Source organism: Sciurus carolinensis, chromosome X (genome assembly GCF_902686445.1).
Source record: "Sciurus carolinensis chromosome X, mSciCar1.2, whole genome shotgun sequence".
NCBI lineage: Eukaryota > Metazoa > Chordata > Mammalia > Rodentia > Sciuridae > Sciurus > Sciurus carolinensis.
Genome location: NC_062232.1, coordinates 59,333,856 through 59,355,452, shown reverse-complemented (window position 1 = coordinate 59,355,452; position 21,597 = coordinate 59,333,856). Strand labels below are relative to the sequence as shown.

Here is a 21,597-nt window from a genome sequence, read left to right as displayed (position 1 = left end):
TCTGATCTCCCAGTGTTCCACATCATTAGAAACATTTTGTCATCTTTATTTTATTGTATAGCATGTGTCATAGATATCACCCCTTTATATTCCAATGTCCTCATCATCTCTTGTTTTAATTAATGCAGTTGCATTTTTGTTTTTTGGGTTTTTTTTGTTTTTGTTTTGTTTTTGGTACCAGGAGTTGAACCCAAAGGCACTTAACTACTGAGCCATATCCCCAGTTTTTTTTTTTTTATTTTGAGAGGGGGTCTCGCTAAGTGGCTTCAAGCCTCGCTAAATTGCTGAGGCTGGCTTTGAATTTGTGATCCTCCTTCCTCAGCCTCCCAAACAGCTGGGATTACAGGCACATGCCACTGCGCTCAGCTAATACAGTTTCCTTTTAACCAGTCCTCTTAACTTTCCATGAAACACTCTCTCTGTATTGCCTGCTAGAAAATTTTGGAATCTTTTCTATGAGGTATTAATGAGAATTCTTGGGGAATTTTTTTTATGATTGTTCTAATACTTTTTTTAGTTGTCAATGGATTTTTTTTATCTTATTTACTTATATGTGGTGCTGAGTATCAAACCCAGGGCCTCACACATGCCAGGCAAGCGCTCTACCACTGAGCCACAACTCCAGCCCTATTGGGGAAATTTTTAAATTTAGAAAACACTAGTTTAAACATTAAACATTTTTTACTTCAGGATTCAAGAACTGTGAGGGGTCTGAGGTTTTACCCTACTTGCAAGCTAACAAGTTAACCTGCCACAGTTTCATGGATGCTGGAAGAAGACATAATACTCCTGGGTCAGCGTTAAAGGACTTTAATACTCATAACAAGATTGAATATTCAAAATTTCAGCATTTGGTACAAAGGTTCCCCAAGACCTACATGGCATATGAAGAGAGGGCCAATGGGATACATTATAGGAAGAGGACCACTAAACTTTAGGAACCCAAATCTCTCTAAGAGAATTAAGCATGCCTACCCTTTGCTTTGAAGGGAGACTCCATCTCTTTCTTCCAAGGCTATGCAAATATCCTTGAGAAGATTATCCAGAACAAAAAGGCAATCAGGCAACATGTATCCCATTTGTTTACAATGAAAATAAATTTTTAAAAAAAGGCAATCAAGGACTGGGGTTATAGCTCAGTGGTAGAGTGCTGGCCTAGTATGTGTGAGGCAGTGGGTTCAATTCTGAGCACCACATGTAAATAAGTTAAATAAAGGTCCATTGATGGGGCTGAGGTTGTGGCTCAGTGGTAGAGTGCTTGCCCAGTATGTGTGAAGCACTGGGTTCCATTCTCAGCACCACATGAAAATGAATAAAATAAGGGCTGGGGAGATAGCTCAGTTGGTAGAGTGCTTGCCTTGCAAGCACAAGGCCCTGGGTTCTATCCCCAGCACCACAAAAAAAAAAAAAGAATAAAATAAAGGTCAACTGACAACTAAAAAAAAAGTTTGAAAAAAAAGTCCATTGACAACTAAAAATATAATTTAAAAAAAGGGCAATCAATGCCTTTGCCCAAAAGATATACAGAAACCTGAGAAACCCATAGAAAATTGTCTATTAACACAGAAATTCTCAGAGGTTTTAATATGGTATATGTGTTGTACTTTCCTTTCCAATAAAGAGCTCTAATATACAGAATTTCCCAAATTATTAACTTAATGAAGCATTTTGGCTAGATTCCATGTAACTTACTTTGTTTTGTCATGTGGGGAATCTAATCTAGGACCTCATTCATGGTAGGCAAGTGCTCAATTACTGAGCTGTATCACCTGAGTGTGGTGCTTAGCATGTGTAATGCCCTGGGTTCAACCCCCAGCACAAGAAAAGGTGTGTAGACAAAAGGCCAGAATCCCTTAGTCTTCCTATTTTTTTCTTCTTTTTTTTTTTTTTTTTTGTACTATGGAATGAACCTAGGGATGCTCAACCACTGAGCCACATACATCCCCACCCCTTTTTAATCTTTTGTTTTGAGAGAGGGTCTTGCTAAGTTGCTTAGGGCCTCACAATTGTGAGGCATAATCTTTATATCACATACTATCTTATATCAGCACTGTTGATCATTTCTAACAACATGAAGTATTATTTTTTCCATTTGTTCTTTCCTCTCTCTCAAAATTCGGATTACCCTTTAAGGATGATTTCAAATATTCCCTTTAGGCCTTTTCAAATCCTTCAAATGAAAAGTGAGTCATCTCTTGTATTGTCACACTACTTTTCTTTCACTCTGTTATACACTTTAAATACATCATCTTATAGTAGAAAAAAGACCTATATTTGTTTTGATAGTCTCTTTCAGAATACAGTAACTTACTTAATTGCAATCAGTATCCAGTACCGAGCCAGGCCGGCACAGTGGCTCATGCCCATTATCCCAGTGGCTCAGGATGCTGAGGCAGGAGGATCATAAGTTCAAGGTCAGCCTCAGCAACTTAGCGAGGCCCTAAGCAACTCAGTGACACCCTGTCTCTAAATAAAATATAAAAAGGGGGCTGGAGATGTGGCGCAGTTATTAAGCACCTCTGGGTTCAATCCCTAGTACCAAAAAAAAGTCTGGTACCTATTACTGCTAAGCACATAATGGATGAACAGAAAATGTTGAAAAAATGGCATAATGTAAAAAAAAAAAAATGGCATAATGTGCCCATTATATAGTAAAAACATTGTATAAATCATATTCCAGTCTCAAACAGCCATCTCCATAAATCAGAATTGGCATATTTATAGAAGTTTAGTACATTTAGGTTTTGTTAGACCAAAGGAAACAATTTCTAGAGATTAAGAAATTGCTTTCAGGGCTGGGTATATAGCTCAGTTGGTAAAGTGCTTGCCTCACAAGCACAAGGCCCTGGGTTGAATCCCCAGCAACTCAAAAAAAAAAAAAAAGAAAGAAAGAAATTGCTTTCTGTGACTGGGCATGATATTTCATGACTGTAATCCCAGCGACTTGGGAGGCTGAGGCAGGAGGATTGCAAGTTCAAGGCCAGCCTCAGTGATTTAGTGAGGCCCTAAGCAACTTATCAAGACCCTGTCTCAAAAGCTTAAAAAAAAAAAAGGTCTGGGATGTAGCTCAGTGGTAAGTTGCCCCTGGGTTAAAACCCCAGTACAAAAAAAGAAAGAGAGAGAGAGAGAAAGTGCTTTCTCAGGGCTGGACTTATAGTTTACCTATAGAACACATGCTCATACTTAATTCACCCAAAGCACTGAGTTCAGTCCCCCAGTACAGAGAAAAGGAGGGGAGGAAGAAGAAAAGAGGGAGAGAGGAAGGAAGGGAATAGAATGAAAGAAATCATTTTCTCATTCTCTGCTATTCAAGCTGGGATTGTTTTAGAAATTAAAAATTTTAACTTTATTTTAACAAGATACACAAAACTTCTGTTAATGATTTGTAAAAAATACAAAGCCAAATTTTTTCTACCTCAAAGTTTTTTTTCTTTTGATATTTACTAGGAGTTTAACCCAGTTGCTGAGGGCCTCACTAAGTTACTGAGGCTGGCCTCAAACTTGGAATTCTCCTGCCTCATCCTCCTGAGTTGCTGGGATTACAAGCATGTTCCATGGCGCCTAGCCTCAAATAGTTTAAGATATTAATGCTCATTAATTACTCTATCTTAAAGGTACATTTTAGAGACTTAAGAATGGTAGCATATATATTTGTGGAATAAATAAAAATCTTTTTCCAAGTAACAGTGTCATATGCCACAGTACACAAGAGCTAAGCAAAAGTGATAGCATCAAAAATGAGGGCTGGGGTCATAGCTCAGTGGTAGATGCTTGCCTAGAATATGTGAGGCACTGGGTTCAATTCTCAGCACCACATAAATAAATAAATAAATAAATAGAAATAAAGGTACATCAGCATCTAAAAAAATGTTTTTTATATGATACCTACAAGCTGAGCACAGTAGTGCATGCTTGAAATCCCAGCTACTTGGGAGACTAAGGCAGTAGGATCGAAAATTTGAGGCCAGCTTCAGCAACCTAGTGAAACCCTGTCTCAAAAATTAAAAAAGGAGTCAAGGAATGTAGCTCAGGGTAAAGCACCCTGGGTTTAATCCCCAGTACCGTAAAAAAGAAACTGATCTGTTATAAAGAAGTTTTACTAGTTATCAGGGAAATAAAAATTATAATAAAAAAACAAAAAAAGAAAAAAGAATGCACAATTTTCACCCATTAGATCAACTTTTGGCAAGGATGTAGGGAAATGGATACTTCCCTACTTGGATAAGTAGAAGTATAAATTGGTATATCCATTTTGAAGGACAATTTGGCTATATCCATTTTAGTTTAAAAATTTTACTGTCCTCTGATCTAACACTTAAATTTTTAGAGGGATACTTTACCATGTGTACAGAGATTTATATATATACACGGATGTTCATTGCAATTTTTTTGGCAGTATGGGGATTGAACTCTGAGGTGCTCTACTACTGAGATACATCTCCAGCCCCCATTTTTTAAAAATTTGAAAGAGAGTCTCATAAGTTACCCAAGCTGGCCTCAAAATTATTATCCTCCTGCCTCTCCCTCGGAAGTAGCTGAGATTACAGGTGGGCACCACTGCACCTGGGTATGTCTGTTTTAACATAAATGAACTGGGACTATAGGTGTGCACTTCATCCAGCTATTGAACCATATGTTACAAAAAAATAAATAACCTGGTGCACTGGTGCTCACCTGTAATTCCAGTGACTTGTGAGGCTAAGGCAAGATGATCAAAAATTCAAGACCAGTCTCATCAATTTAGTAATACTGTGTCTCAGAATCAAAAATAAAAAGGGCTAGGGATGTAGCTCAGTGGTAGAGCATCCCTGAGTTCAATCCCCAGTACCAAAAGAAAAGAAAATAAATAGATACAAAGCAATAGTACGTGTTTTCTTTTGGTATGTATTCATGTATATGAATAAATTCAGAAAGTTCTGGAAATGGTAGCTGTCTACTAGAATATAGGGGAATTGGTCCTTATAACCCTTTAATGTTTTTAAATTTAATTTATAAGGGGAATGTATTAATATGTTATTTAGCTTTATTTAGATACATTTTCCAAAGTCCAAAGGTGGTCTAGGTAAACAAATATTGAAGTTTAGCTTAAAATTGGAACAGCCAGGCACAGGGGCACACACCTGTAATGCCAGTGGCTCAGGAGGCTGAGACAGGAGGATTGCAAGTTCAAACCAGCCTCAGCAAAATTGAGGTGCTAAGCAACTCAGTGAGACCCTTTCTCTAAATAAAATACAAAATAGAGCTGGGGATATGGTATAGTGGTTGAGTGCCCTGAGTTCAATCTCTCATACCCCCCCAAGAAAAACAATTTGGACAGCACTTGTTAGAGTGAATTGGTTCTTAGGTTTTCAAACACAAAAATTCAATTTTACCAGTGTTGCCAGATTTCATCTACTTCTGGAGATTTGTGTACATTGCCACATCATAAAAATACATGGAAATTAGTAACCAAAGGGCAAATCTATTAATTCACCATGTTATGCAGTCAAAGAGACCAAAATAATCATATCTACTAGTCAGTATACCCTCTTACCTAATAGGGAAAATGTAAAAATTTACTGTTAAAAGGTTATTGTTATAGCCTAGTGTGGTTGTACCCATTTGTTATCCCAGCTGCTCAGGAGACTGAGGCAAGAGGATTGCAAGTTTAAGACCATCTTGGTCAATTTACTAAGGCCCTGCCTCATATTAAAATTTGAAAACCCAAGAAGGGGCCAGACATGCTAGTGCATGCCTGTAATCCCAAGTGACTCAGGAGGCTGATGCAGGAGGATCACAAGTTTGAGGTCAGCCTCAGTAACTCAGCAAGACTGTTACAAAATAAGAAATAAAAAGGGCTGGCAATACAGCTCAGTGTTAGAGAACCCATGGGTTCAATCCCCAGTACAAAACAACAACAACAAAAGAGTTAGGTGTGTAGCTCAATGGTAGAGCACTTGCCTAGCATGTGGGAGTCCCTGGGTTTACTCCCCAGTATTTCAAAACAAACAAACAAAAAAAAGTAGGTCATGGTGGTGCAAGTTTATAATCCCAGTGACTTAGGAATCTGAGGCAGGAGTATCACAAATTAAAGCCACCCTCTGCCACCCTCAGCAACTCAGCAAGGCCCTAAGCAACTCAGCAAGACCCTGTCTTGAAATAAAAAATGAAAAGGGCTGGGGATGTGGCTTAGTGGTTAGGCACCCCTAGGTTCAATCCTGGGTACCAAAAAAACAAAAAAAACAAAAAAAACAAAACGGTGGAGGGAGGATTATTACATAAAGGATTAGTACAGAACCAAAGCAAGATAGTTTCATTCTCTTATTTATTGGTTGATGTTTTTAAGCTTTAATTTTGCTTTTTTTGTGTGTGGTACTAGGGATTGAACCCAGGAGCACTCTGCCACTGAGCTACATCCTTGCCATTAGGGTCTTCCTAAGTTCCCCAGGCTGGCCTCAAACTTGCAATCCTCCTGTCTCAACCTTCTGAGTCACAGATTATTAGCATATGCCACAGCTATGGTGCCTAGCTATCATTGTTTTTTACAACAGTCTCCATTTTAGGATTAGTCTCCATTGAGGGGATCTGAAGGCTTGCATCTGTTAGTCAGGAACTGTTCCCAGGATTTAGTCAAACTTTCTCTTTTCCACAAATATAGTTGTCATGTTAGGAAAGATATAATGGGTTATGGTTTTTTACCTTAGAAATTCCAGTGTTGTCTTTTCAAACATAGTCTCATGGTGGGAATAGAGAAATGTAATGCTCATCAGTAAACATTTATGAAACTTACTCAGAATTGACTATTTATGCATATGTCTACCATTTTTGTATTGGTTTTCACTGCAATTTTGAGCATTATCCTGATCTCACTTTTCTTCAAATTGAGAAGCTACTTAATTTGGAGCTTGCTTCAGCTATAGAAGACAATTTTAGTGGTCATGCATGTATTTTTGCATATTCTCTGAACAGATTAAAATATCCGTAGTATGGGAAATTTCCCAATATAATGGAGTAAAATATACATTTTTAGCTAGAAGTTTAGATTTTTATCAATAAAATATAATAGTTAAGGTCACAGGCAGCTTATGTTTCAATCCTGGCTCCACCCTTCTCCTTAGGTAAATCACTTACCCTGTCTAAACCTTTCTAAATGCCTAGATTTTAACATTTTGCCATTAAGAATATTTTTTGGTAACTCATATTTCCATGGACTACTCTTTATTCAGCTAAACATGAATTCAGCTCCAACTTTCATCAACTTTCCTGCAAAAGGGAAACCCAAACGGGGTGATACATATGAGTTACAGGTTCGGGGCTTTTCAGCTGAGCAGATTGCCCGGTGGATTGCAGACAGAACTGATGTCAATGTAAGTTTCCCTAACTTGTAGAAAGCTACTTTCCCCACCACAGTGAACCCCACCATGGTGTATCTGTATAGGAATGGGGTCCTGATTAGAATATGATATATTCTATGCTTATATAATTATATCAAAATGGATTCTACTGTCACATATACCTAAAAAGAATCAATAAAGACAGTTACTTTGCCATTGTCCCCTTTGATTCTTACTGGAAGGCCATAATTGGTCTTGTCCCCATATTACTGAGGTGGTTTGGGATTTCTTTCATAAGTAGCATTTATAATTTCATCCTGAAATTACAAAACCTGCTCTTCTTGAATTCAGTATAGAAACCACTCTCTTGACCTTCATAAGTCTATGAACTATCTAGCTGAATTTGATCCTTCTTAATTAGATATTATATTGTGACTAAACAAAATATCATACCTCTTCCATCCCATTTTAGGGTACTGTATAGACTGTTTTGATTAGAATAAAGGAAAAATATTTTTTCTGAAAATATCCACACTAACTTTCTTTACTTTCTTTTCATTGTTATTTAATTAATAAATAAATTTTATACTTTAAATATTTTTATCTCCTTTCCATTAGATTAGAGTAATTAGACCCCCAAATTATGCTGGTCCCCTTATGTTGGGATTACTCTTGGCTGTTATTGGTGGACTTGTGTATCTTCGAAGAAGCAATATGGAATTTCTCTTTAATAAAACTGGATGGGCTTTTGCAGCTTTGGTGAGTGAATTTTAGAAGAAAAAATTATTTCAATAAAACTAATGATGTATTTTTAGGTTAGCTTTCATTTATATGAGAAGAAGCATTTAATTTTTTACCTGAGGGAAATGATTTTATATATTTTTATTTTCTGCCTTAAATTCAGTTTATTTCCTCCATTATCTCATTAGGATGGCCCTACCTTCAAAGAGTGGAGTGTATCTGATTTTTATTCAACCTAAATGTTAGAATATCATCTCTGAAAATTTGCAGCTCTTTAAAAAATATTCTTCTAAAAAGTTTTTTCAGTATTCAGTTTTGAAAATTGTCAGCTTAGTTACAATTTCAAAATAATGTTAGCCTTAATAAATACATCATCTGAAAAATATTTCATATATTATCTGAGCAGATATACTTTTTATTATATCTATTAGTCTAATCAAGGTGGGACCCCCTTGACCATGACTGTTTCATTGTTTTGTTGTCTTTTTTTGTTTCCTAGTGTTTTGTGCTTGCTATGACCTCTGGTCAAATGTGGAACCATATTAGAGGACCACCATATGCTCATAAGAATCCACATACAGGACACGTGGTAAGTGAAGTCTCCGATTTCCTTACGTTGTATACCAAAGTTAACTTTACTAATTATTACCCTGAGACCAGTGCCACATGAAGGAACTAGGTGCATTTTGACTTTTCAATCTCTGTATTAAAAATCTTCAGTTACTGATAAGACCATGCAGTGCTCTTAAAAATGGGAAGTTCTTGATATGGAACTTGGTGAGTCCTTTTGACTAAGCTGGCTAAGAATGAAAGTCAGTCTTCAACTAAATAGAATAATTAATAAAGCACTTGAGCATCTACTGTTTGTAATCAATATGCTTAGTATTATCAGATATATTGATAACCCAGTATATCATGGTACCTATCTTCATGAAGTCTTCATTATTTTGCTTTATGGTCTTGAACACTCGAATACTAGTTTTCTCATGTATTTTGTTGTTGCAGACATGTACAATGAAAAGGCAAATAGGCCAGGGGTCATGGCACACATTTGTAATCCCAGCAATTTAGGAGGCTGAAGCTAGAATATCAAAAGTTCAAGGCCAGCCTCAATAACTTAGTGAGACCTTGTCTGAAAATCAAGAAGGGTAGGGGATATAGCTCAGTGGTAAAGTGCCCCTGAGTTTCATCCCCAATACCATACACACATGTAAAAAATAGATAAAAAGTAATATGAAGTAGCTTTTAAAGCAATCAAATTGGGGCTGGAGATACAGCTCAGTTGGTAGAGTGCTTGCCTTACAAGTACAAGGCCCTGAGTTCAATCCCCAGCACTGCAAAAAAAAAAAGCAATCAAATTTATTTACTGATGAATGTCATAGACTCAAAGTATATTATATACATTAGGTGAATTAATAATTTCATCGGATTTTAAATAGTCCATTTTAGGGTTAGGATACTAGAATTTAATGTATATTTTAAAATTCCATTTTTTTTCTCCTTGCACCAGAATTATATCCATGGAAGTAGCCAAGCCCAGTTTGTAGCTGAAACACACATCGTTCTTCTGTTCAGTATCCTTTTTACAATAAATCTTTGTTGTTGCATTATGATTTGCCTGTTTTCTCATAAACTAGTTTTCTATTTGGGGCTGCTTTCCTATTGCAGGTTATAATATCCTTTGGAAACCATATTAATTGTGTCATCCATCTTAGCTCAGTTAGCTAAAGCCCACCTGTGACAAATCTGTAGTCTGGTAAAGCCAGATTTATTGGCTCATTGATACAAGGAAGACTGCAGATCAGAAGAAGCAAAAGATGTCTTCTTACCAAAGAGAGTTATATGGATTTGGAAGAAGGGAGGGATTTAAATGAAGGATAAAATTTAAATGAAGCAGAGGCTAAACATAAAACAAGGGGCTGGGGATTTAACTCAATGGTAGAGCATTTACCTAGCATGGGCAAGACCTTGAGTTCAATCCCTAGCACCCAAATAAGAAATGGGAAAAAACAGCAAGCTTGAAAATCAAAGGTTCAATATCTGGTCTGGACTTTTAAGTGGGCCCAGGGTTCTGTTTCCCTGGAAAATACAAAATTAAGATATATGTGTGGTTTTCATCTTAACTGCTTGTTGGGGGCTGGGGATGAAGCTCAGTGGTAGAGCACTTGGCTAGGATGCATGAAGCCCTGGGTTCAATCCACACTACCACCAAAAAAAAAAATCTCATTTGAAGCTCTATACCTTTGTTTGTAAATTGAGGCTACTTGCAATCTGTGCTTGTAAACTTGAATGAATCATCCTCCAGGCAAGTGTGAAATGTTTCATATTTATATAATTTCAAACAGTTTATGATTTTACAGGACAGTATTCTCTAGTAAGAAAGCAGTAGTTAATCAAAGACTAAGGTATTTTGACACTTTTCAGCTGCATCACATCCTAGAGAGAAATATTTCCCATGAACTTTGCAGCTGCTTTACATGTTGGTTGTTCTATCCTCTTGAATGGCAGAGCAGATTTTTAATTTTTTGAATCCAAACTAATTTTTGCTTTCTGCCATCTAAAACCAGGTGCCTCTATAAGATGCAAGGATAAGTAAGAGTGACATCAGATAGATGAGAGTCTAAATTTCAAAGTACTGGTTGAACATCACTAATACTGAAATTCAAAATTCCAAATTCTCGGAAATCTCAAACTTTTTTGTGTGAGTGGGTACTGGGGGATTGAACCCAGGAGTGCTTTACCACTGAGCCACATCCCCCGTCATTTTTATTTTTTTAGTTTGAGACAGGGTCTCGCTAAGTGGCTTAGGGCCTTGCTAAGTTATTTAGACTGACCTAGAATTTGTAATCCTCCTGCCTCAGCCTCCAGAGTTGATGGCATTACAGGGTTGAGTGAAAACATGACACAGGATTAGGGATATAGCTCAGTTGGTAGAGCGCTTGCCTTGCAAGCACAAGGCCCTGGGTTTAATCCCCAGCACTGCAAAAAAAAAAAAAAAAGAAGAAAAAAGAAAACATGACACAATCAAAATGTTTTGCATTTTGAATTATCGGGATTAGGGATGTTTAACCTCTCATCCCCAAGGAACAATCAACCTGTATTACTGAACACATTTTACCTACCTGAATATATAAGTGGTGACTTTGTAGAACAAATCAATAAAGTAAACAAATGTAATGTTATTTCAGTTGTTCTTCTTAGCCAGGGTGTTGTGACATTAATATATTAGAATCAGTTGTAACCCAGGATGTTGGAGAGGCTGTCCAGAGATGTGATTGTAAAGTCACTGGTCCTACCTTCTCATCTCAACAACTAGATGACTTAAAGATCATCTAATTCAACTATTATTCCATTGAAACTGGGTTGTACTGGTTAAGAATAGACTAAGAATTTTGAAAATGATTATGATCAGTGTATTTGGATCATTAAAGGATCAGGATGAGTGTTAGATCTTTAAAAGTGACAGTTTTTTTCTGATTATAAAAATAATACTGGCCAGATGTGGTGGCACACACCTGTAATCCCAGTAACTCAGGAGGCTAAAGCAGGAGGATTACAAATTCAAGGCCAGCCTCAGCAACTTCATGAGGCCTTAAGCAACTTAGTAAGATACTGTCTCAAAATAAAAATCAAAATAGAAAGAGCTTGGGATGCAGCTTGTTGGTTAAGCACTTCTGGGTTCAATTGCCAGTTCCAAAAAAAAATAGTAATGCTGATGAATTAAAGAAAATTTAGAGCAGGGCATGGTGGGCCACACCTGTAATCCCATCAATTTGGGAGGCTGACAGGAGGATTTGAGTTCATTAAGTAGGTATCTTTCACTTTGTCACATATACTGTATTTTAATTCTACTGACTCTAGTTTTGTTTTGTTTTTGATACTATTTTGTTTTTGGTAGTGGGGATTTATCCCAGGGGCACTTTACCACTGAACTATACCCCAGCCCTTTTATTGTTTTTTTTCCTTTTATTGTTTATTTTGAGACATGGTCTCACTTAAGTTCCATTGGGCCTCACTAAGTTGCTGAGGCTGGCCTTGAACTTGTGATCCCTGTCTCAGTCTCCTGAGCCACTGGGATTACAGATGTGGACCACTTTGCATGGCCAGCTAGCTCTTTTAGTAGCCTAGTTCATGTATATTATGATATACCACATCTTCTATTTTCTTTTTTTTTATTTTCCAGTCCTGGGGATAAAGCATGCTTCATACAGGCTAGGCAAGTGCTCTACTATTGATCTACATCTCCAGCTATATTTGCTTTATTTGGAGACAAGGTCTTGCTAAATTGCTCTTGGAATCTTCCTGTCTCAGCCTCCTGTATAGTTGGGATTACAGGTGTGCCTCACTGCAACCAGCTGTCTCCTTTATTTTCTATTTAGTTTTCCCAGAGTAGTATTTAATCATAATTATATAATTATTTATTTCATTATTTTCTCAACCAGAGCGTAAACCTGTTCATGTGAGGGTCTATATTTTGTTCAACTTCATAATGACAATAATTAATACTATCTGCCATACTAAACAGTGCATATGGACATGCATAATAATAGCTCTTGACTGCTGAGAATAGCACACACAGACGGAAATTCATAGCAAGATGAAAAGCTCATTCACAGCAAAAGCATATATTGGGGCTGGGGATGTAGCTCAGTGGTAGAGCACTTGCCTAGGATGAGCAAGACCCTGACTGACAGTGGCACATGCCTGTAATCCCAGCAGCTCAGGAGGTTGAGGCAGGAGGATTGTGAGTTCAAAGCCATCCTCAGCAAAAGCAAGGTGCTAAGCACCTCAGTGAGACCCTGTCTCTAAATAAAATACAAAATAGGGCTGGGGATGTGCCTCAGTGGTTGAGTGCCCCCGCGTTCAATCCCCAGTACACCCCAAAAATAAAAAAGACCCTGACTGAGATCAGTCCCCAGTACTGAGGGAAAAAAACATATAGGCCATGATACAAAGACAAACTGTTTCAGATTTCTAAAACCAAAAGTCTTAGCCATTAATCAGAGAGTGCCTGGTAACTAAAACCTATAGAAATAATCAGTCATTGCTCCAACCTGCATATAAAGAACATCAGTATGAAAAATAAAATGCTGAAGAAGAGACTTGACTGAGCAACTAAAACATGATGAATAGGCATCATCCCTAACAAGAGGCTATTGAGGCTGTTGAAGAGAGAGTGCAAGATGGTAATGTAGGGATGAATAGTCAAATTATACAGCAGATTATAAATTCGAGGCCTCATCTGAACATCTATTTTTTTCCTTTCTGCTTAATTAGACTCACATGAAGTAGCATGCAATGTACATGTGTGTATGCATAATTAATTTGGGGATTTTTTTTACTGCTGTTAATATTCACTAAACCACAGGGTGAATTTCTCTTTTCCACTGGAACACATTCTATTTGTTTTAAAATGTGATAGTGCTTATTTTAATAGTCATGGTATGTGTTACCTATTGCATGGGTAGTTCTCTTTTATATTTATGTTGCTTCTATTATTAAGCCAAATAAAAATAATGTCATGTCACATGTGGGATATTCCTTTTTTATCAGGACTGAACTAGGTATCTTAGTAATAATTTGTTGAGGCTGGGCACAGTGGCCCATGCCTGTGATCCCAGCAGCTGGGGAGGCTGAGTCAGGAGGACTGTGAGTTCAAAACCAGCCACAGCAACAGCGAGGCACTAAGCAACTCAGTGAGACCCTGTCTCTAAATAAAATATAAAATAGGGCTGGGGATGTGGCTTAGTGATTGAGTGCCCCTGAGTTCAATCCCTGGTACCAAAAAAAAAAAAAAAAAAAGCTAATCGTTGAGATTCTGGAGAAATTATTTTCCAAATAAAAATGAGTTGGTATTCTCTCTGAATGGTGCATATTTCAGATTTGTTCTTTTTTGGGAGGTTTAAATACTGAAAACAACTAGTGTTGTAAAATGTATATGAACACCAGGTGCAGTGGTGCAAGCCTGTAATCCCAGTGATTCAGGAGACTGAGATAGGAGGACTGCAAGTTCCAGACTAACCTCAGCAATTTAGCAAGACTCTCAGCAGCTTAGCAAGATCCTGTCTCAAAAAATAAAAAGGACTGGGGATGTAGCTCAGTGACAAAGCACCCCTGGGTTCATTTCCTAGTACCAAAACAAAATGTATGTAGATTTGGGGCAATAGCTGAAAGTTCAGGCAGGTTATCTCAAAGTGTAATTTCAGAAAACCTCATATTTTGTATGTTATAGGCAGGATTTTTGTTTAAAAATATCAATTTTCTTTTCCATGAATGAAATAATCTTCCAGTTTTAATTTTGTATTATATTTTCATAGTAAATGCCATACTATATACATACAAAATTACTTATTTGGCATTTTTTTTATAATTAAGAGTTGAAGGTTTAATATTTTAATTTTCATCATGAGAAATAGAATAGTAAAGTTGTATTTCTTTTGTGCCAATGTGATTTTTTTCTTTAACAGTTTTTTAAGATGGTGGGGTTACTTTAGGGATGGTGCTTTTATGTGAAGCTGCTACCTCTGACATGGATATTGGAAAGCGAAAGAGTAAGTCATCATATGTCACAATGTAACAATTCTGCATTTAATACAGATAAGAATTATCAATTAATCGCTTGTCCCCTTAGTCCTTTACTCTTATAAAAGTAATGTATGATCAGTAGAGTGTGGAAAAAACAGCACGTCTGGGGAAAATTCACCCATTTCATCACTAAAAAATTTATACTAACATACTAGCATTGTAATATAGTTCCTTTAACTTTAAAGCCATTTTTAAAACTCTGTGTGTGTGTGTGCATATACACACAAACATATATATAGACTGTCCTATGATTGAACCCAGAAACTCACACATGCTGGGAAGATGCTATATCACAGAGCTACATCTCCAGCTCCCAAACTACATATTTTACATGCAAAATTTGAAAAAAATATATGGAACAGATGGAGGTATGTGGCATTAAAGGCCCCAGTTGCATATAAAACACCTTGGTAATAAATTCTTTTAGAATTTTACTATACTATTAAAAATTCATTGGTATTAGTATTTTGTCTGGTTAGATCTGACTGTTTTGTCTCGGTTTGGGACAAACATAAATTACAAACAAATTATGAGGTAAAAGGTTACTTGTCTACAAATAATTTTCTAAAAGTTGTGGCATTGGAAATGTAGGTATTCTGACATGTAGAATGATCTGGATAAACTAACTTCCTCTGTGCTTTGTCCTGACTATTTTTGCTTATTTCTTTTTCCATATGAACTTTTGAATCATCTTGTCTAATAAAAAAAAAAAAGGATATCTGTTCAAATTTTTATTGGGCAAGTATTACACTTAAAAATAAACTTAACTCCAGGGTGTGGTGCCACATGCCTATAATCCCAGCAATTCACAAGGATCACAAGTTCAAAGCCAGCCTCAGCAATTTTGTGAGACCCTGTCTCAAAAATTAAAAAAAAAGGACTGGGAGTGCAACTCAGTATGTAGTAAAGCACCCTTGGGTTTAATCCCCAGTATCAAAAATAAAAAATAAAAAAAACCTCAACTATGATTGACAATAGCTATATGTTAAATTTCAAATCTTGCACCCACTTTTAAACTGGAATTAAATTATTAACTAATAAATATTTTCCTATAAATAATCTTGAACTTGTACTCTATATTATAACCTGTCTATTCTGATTGTGTGAAATGTTTAGGGTTTCTTTCTTTTTTGGGGGGGGTACTGCAGATTGAACTCAGGGGCACTGGACCACTGAGCCACATCCCAAGCCCTATTTTATATTTTATTTAGAGACAGGGTCTCACTAAGTTGCTTAGCACCTCGATTTTGCTGAGGCTGGCTTTGAACTCTCGATCCTCCTTCCTCAGCCTCCCGTGCTGCTGGGATTACAGCATGTGCCACCTTGCCCACCTAGGGTTTTTTCCCTATCTTTCACTATATAAAAGTGATGATCATGATATTTGTTTGATCTCTATTTTTTTGGTACAAGGGATTGAACTCAGAGATGCTTAACTACTGAGTAACATCCCCAGAACTTTTTATTTTTTATTTCAGACAAGGTCTCTCTAAGTTGCTTAGTGCCTCAGCCTCTGGAGCTTCTGGGATTACAGGTGCACCACCATGCCCCAGTTCTGCAGTGAAACATTCTTAAATGCCATTAGTAATAGAATCTAAATTATTACTCCCAGCATGGTGGTGCGTGCCTGTAATGCCAGTGACTCAGGAAACTGAGGCAGGAGGATGGCGAGTTCAAACCAGACTCAGCAACTTAGCGAGGCCATAAGCAACTCAGAGAGACCCTGTCTCTAAATAAAATATTAAAAAAAAAAAAAAAGGACTGGGACCGTTGCTCAGTGGTTAAGCACCCCTGGGTTCAATCCCCAGTACCAAAAGCAACAAAAACAAAAAGTTTCACTGCAACCTTATCAGCATTAGTTTATCTCATTAAAATACAAACACACACATACATATGCACTTGCTAATCAGATAAGGAGGAAATGTTGTATTGCTTTGTGCTTGGATTATTATGAAGTTGAATATTTTCTTAAATGTTTATTCGTGTTTTCCCTTTTGCTAATTGTCTTTTTGTCCTTTGCCACTTGTCAACCTCCCAAGTCACTGGGATTATATGTGTGTACTACCATACCTAGCTTGTTTGCGTGGACACTTTATGCATTAGAATATTCACACACTGTCATTTCTTGAAGAAAGTTGCTAACAGTGTAATTTATAATGAAATAAGTCCAGGGTTTGTTTTGTTTTTTGCAGTACTGGTGATTGAGCCCAGGGCCTCATTCATTCTAAGCAAGCCCTCTACCACTCAGCCACATTCCCAGCCCAGCATTTTTCTTTTTTTTTTTTTTTTTTTTTTTTGGGTGCTGGGGAATCGAACCCAGGGCCTTGTGCTTGCAAGGCAAGCACTCTACTGACTGAGCTATCTCCCCAGCCCCAGCATTTTTCTTGTATGATTAAAAAGTTAATTGTCACCAGTCATGGTGTTGCATGCCTGTAGTCCCAGCTACTTGAGAGGCTACGGCAGAAAGATTGCACGTTCCAGACCAACCTCAGGATCCTAGCAATACCCTGTCTCAAAATACAAAAATTTAAAAGTCTGGTGATGTAATTCAGTGGTACCATACCCTGGGGTCAGTCCCCGGTACAAAAAAAAATGGGGATGAAAACCTAGTAAATTATAGCCCTTCCTTTTCACTTTGGAAGTGTGGCTAAGATTTATGTCCTGGTTATATATTATGTTTATCCTGACCATTTTACTCTTGTTTTTGTAGTAATGTGTATGGCTGGTATTGGACTTGTTGTATTATTCTTCAGTTGGATGTTGTCTATTTTCAGATCTAAATATCATGGATATCCATACAGGTATGATTCTTATTTTGGATTTACATAGTAATTACCTATATTTAACAATGACTAGAGTTGACGTTGTTTTATTTTATTTGTGTGTGAGTGTGTGTGTGTGTGTTTTACTTCCAAAATATCTAAAGGAAAGTGTTTTAATTGAGATGTGTTCCATGTAAAAGTTAATTTTAAATAATTGTGGAGGGCTGGGGATATAACTCAGTTGGTAGAGTGCTTGCCTTGCAAGCACAAGGCCCTGGGTTCAATCCCCAGCATCGCAAAAATAAATAAATAATTATGGTATGATAGACAATATTAGTATGTGATTTTTCAGGAACATCTTTTGGGGTTACTCTCATGTCATCTAATTTAATCTAAAAAAATCCATATAACATAAAATGATTAGACCTTTTATACTGTATCTATTTATACAATTCCTTGTCTGCATATTATGTTTCTTTTTAAGAAAGAAATTCTGGGGGCTGGGGATATAGCTCAGTCGGTAGAGTGCTTGCCTTGCAAGCACAAAACCCTGGGTTCGATCCCCAGCACCCCAAAAAAAAAAAAGAAAGAAAGAAAATCTTTTAGTGCTTTTATGCTCCTCACTTCTTTTCAAGGCTAGTTCAAACATTTAATTAAAAACTAGTTTGTTGAAAGTATAAGAGTCTTTAGGAAGGTCTGTTCAAGCCTGTTGACCCAGCTACTGTGGGGACTAAGGCAGGATGATCACTTGAGACCTGGAATTTGGGGCCAGTCCAGGCAACATAGCAAGACACTCTCTATAAAAAGAAAAAAAAAGGCCTAATCAGTTTGAGATGTTCCTAGAGATCCCTAAGGCTCAGGGAGAAAATTGTTCTGGTTGCAGATTCTTGATTTTACTACATTAATAGGCAAGAGAAATATACCTACATAATGAGGCAGGCTGTGAGTTATTTTTATAATCTGAGTGTCAGTTAATATAATTTCTATTTTTTAAAATCTATTATCTATTTTATAAAAGATTATGAACACTAAAATGATATAGATTTGTCTTTTGAGATGCAAATTCATTCTTATATGTGGGCTGCAGTGGTGCTGGGAATCCAATTAGCCTCTTACATGCTAGGCAAGCCCTCTACCACTGAGCTACACTACCATCTACTCTTCATATATACGACCTTGTGCTTGCAAAGCAAGCACTCTACCAACTGAGCTATCTCCCCAGCCCTTATATTTGGGTTTTTATTTAGTTGTAGATGGACAGAATACCTTTATTTTATTTATTTTTATGTGGTGCTGAGGATTGAACCAGTGCTTCACATATGCTAGGCAAGCGCTCTGCCACTGAGCCACAGCCACAGCCCATATTTGTTTTCTTAACTTAAAAATTTAGCAGATAGTTTTGAAAAACATCCTAGTTGACTTATATTGTAGCATTGCTAGCATTTGATCAATGTACAGCATCAATTAATTTTGCATTTTTTCTTTTTTTGTGTAATTTTTTTTCTTTTATGGTACTGGGTATTGAACCCAGGGGTACTCTACCACTGAGCTATATCCTCAGCTTTTTAAAAATTTTTTCATTTTGAGACAGTGTCTAATTTGCTCAGACTGACCCCAAACTTGCAATCTCCTGCCTCAGCCTTCCAAGTAGCTGGGTATACAGGTGTGCACCTTTGTGCCCTGCATTTTTGTGAACTTAATTTTAAAACCAGAAAGCTCCTAAAACCTCGATTCTTTTTTTTTTTTTTTTTTTTTTTTTGCGGTACTGGGGATCGAACTCAGGGCCTTAGTGCTTGCAAGGCAAGCACTCTACCAGCTGAGCTATCTCCCCAGACCTAAACCTCAATTCTTGACTTACAATCCTCTAAATGTATGCTTACTCCTCTGTGTGTGTGTGTGTGTGTGTGTGTGTGTGTGTGTTTAAATGATTTCTCCTGTGGAGAAAACTAATTGAGAAGCAAGGGTGATTTTGCTGAGACTTCTAAATTAGCAATTATTTGATTACTGGGGTTACCTCAATTATTAATTTTTGTTCTATTGAGGATCTCCTGAATAGAAGAACTTGAGGTTATGTCTATTTTCTTTTATCATAAGACTATCTAATCTCTCATTATTTCTTACATTTTGTTATTGATATTCAGGTACAGTTCGCAAAAGGCTCTTTGATCTGCTAAAATCAACATATTATATATTTATTAAAAATAAAGTTTGTTTTTATTTCAGAGACTAATAGATTGGTATATATTTTTATTTCAGCTTTCTGATGAGTTGAGGATTCCAGAGACGTGTAGACACTGCAGTGATGGAAATTGAAAAAATGAGAAATGTGTGTGTTTGAAAAGAAGAATGCAGCTTGTGTATTTTGTATTACCTCTTGTTTTCAAGTGATTTAAATAGTTAATCATTTAACCAAAGATGTGTAGTGCCTTAACAATCAATTTCTTGTCAAAATCTTGAAGTACTTGGAAATTATTCTCCTTTTAACCTTCCCTTCCCAGTGAATTTTATGGAATTTTTAATTTTGTAGAATTAAGTACATTATAAAAATTTTAAAACTACTACTTCATTTTACTTAGAAGAAAGCTCAAAACTACTTTAGTTAGTTACTTTTAGTTACTTTTGGTCATCTGGTTTTATATTCTTTCATCCAAAGATGGGGAATGAAAGTTGTGACCAGGTATTCCCACATAGGCCTGTTAAAGATAAACTGCATCAGAAAGCCATTCTTAGCTTTTCCATCTTTGCATGGATGTGTATATTTTACAAACACTTCCTTCTGGGTCAAGAAATCATATGTGCTACATGGTCTAGTGAAAATGCAATATGATTCTTCAGCATACAGGTCTAGCTTTTAGAAAGACTAGTCTTCCTCCTACATTTTTTCTACTGAAATACAATGCTATCTATGCTTCTTGACAGCTATAGACTTTTAAAGTATCTCTAAATACAGGATCATGATTTCTGTATGAGTGTGGTGTTAACTACCTTGTATTTGGAAAGATTTCAGATTCATTTTATCTCCTTAGTTTTATTTAAGGTGGTCCATCTCTAATAATAATATAGTTTAGTGATAAAAATCTGTGTAATTTATAACTGGTCTAAAATGTTTATGAAGTATAGAAATTGTCATTTATTTCATTTTTACCTAACAAAAAATAGGCTCAGTTGTATTTAGAAAAAGGGCTCCCTTAAAATAGGAGAAGAAAATTATGAAATATTGAGTTGTTGCCTGTGTGTAGAAATTGTTTTGTGAGAGCTTTCTGTTTTTGTTATTATTTTAGCCTTTATTCTCTTCCTTTAAGAAAACAAACGAAACTAGTATTGTCACATGTGCCTGTCCCAGTAATTGGAGGCTGAGATGGGAGGATCATTTGAGTCCAAAAATTCAAGGTCAGGCAGGGCATGGTGGCACATGCCTGTAATCCCACCAGCAGCTCCAGAGGCTGAGGCAGGATGATAGAGAGTTCAAAGCCATTCTCAGCAACTTAGTGAGGCACTTAGCAACTCAGCGAAACCCTGTCTAAATAAAATATAAAAGGAGCTGAGGATGTGGCTCAGTGGTTAAGTACCCTTGGGTTGAATCCTCAGTACCACAAAATAAAAAAAAAAAAATTCAAGGTCAGCCTGAGCAAGATAGTGAGTCCTTATCTCAAAAAATGTAAAGAAACAGTAAAACTAGGATGGATTTTGTTTGAATTTTGTCTTTTTTTCTGACAGTAGAAATAACCATATGTGCTAACCAAATTTCTGTGAGTTATATTTTCGTAGCTATCATTATATCTAACTATAACCCCCCATACTCATGAAGAATAGCCTAAAATGCCACTATTATGAAAGTTTGAGAATTGTAATTATGAAAAAAATTAAAGAAATCTTGGCAGTATTAAGAAGATACTGTGGCCCTCTCCTGCTATTTACTCTCTAACAATCCCCCACCATGTTGTCTAAAAGTCTTATATAACAGGCTGAGTACAGTGACTCCTCCCTCTAATCTCAGCATCTCAGGAAGCTGAGGCAGGACAATTGCTAGTTTTAGGCCAGTCTGGACAACCTCATGAGACCCTGTCTCAAAATAAAAAGGGCTGGGGATGTAGCTCAGTGGTAAAGCACCCCTGGGTTCAATCCCTATTACTCCCTACCCCTGCTGCCACCACACACACACATATACACACAGACTTAGAGTCTTGTGAAAAGAGATG

At 36.7% G+C, this 21,597-nt stretch overlaps 1 protein-coding gene across 2 annotated transcripts in view; it reads left to right on the top strand.

Moving 5' to 3' along the window:
• Magt1 (magnesium transporter 1) overlaps window positions 1-20,915 on the top strand; it is a 37,636-nt gene extending 16,721 nt beyond the window's left edge. Inside the window, exons 4-10 of one of the 2 annotated variants that reach the window (XM_047537070.1) lie at window positions 7,206-7,346; window positions 7,932-8,072; window positions 8,554-8,643; window positions 9,565-9,628; window positions 14,531-14,605; window positions 17,411-17,437; window positions 19,655-20,915. In XM_047537070.1, the coding sequence (XP_047393026.1) occupies window positions 7,206-7,346; window positions 7,932-8,072; window positions 8,554-8,643; window positions 9,565-9,628; window positions 14,531-14,605; window positions 17,411-17,437; window positions 19,655-19,662 (546 nt within the window). In that variant the 3' untranslated portion in view covers window positions 19,663-20,915. Of the gene's footprint in view, window positions 1-7,205; window positions 7,347-7,931; window positions 8,073-8,553; window positions 8,644-9,564; window positions 9,629-14,530; window positions 14,606-17,346; window positions 17,438-19,654 lie in introns of both variants that reach the window. The other variant, XM_047537069.1, reaches the window with a different exon arrangement.
• The last annotated feature ends 682 nt before the right edge of the window (window positions 20,916-21,597 follow it).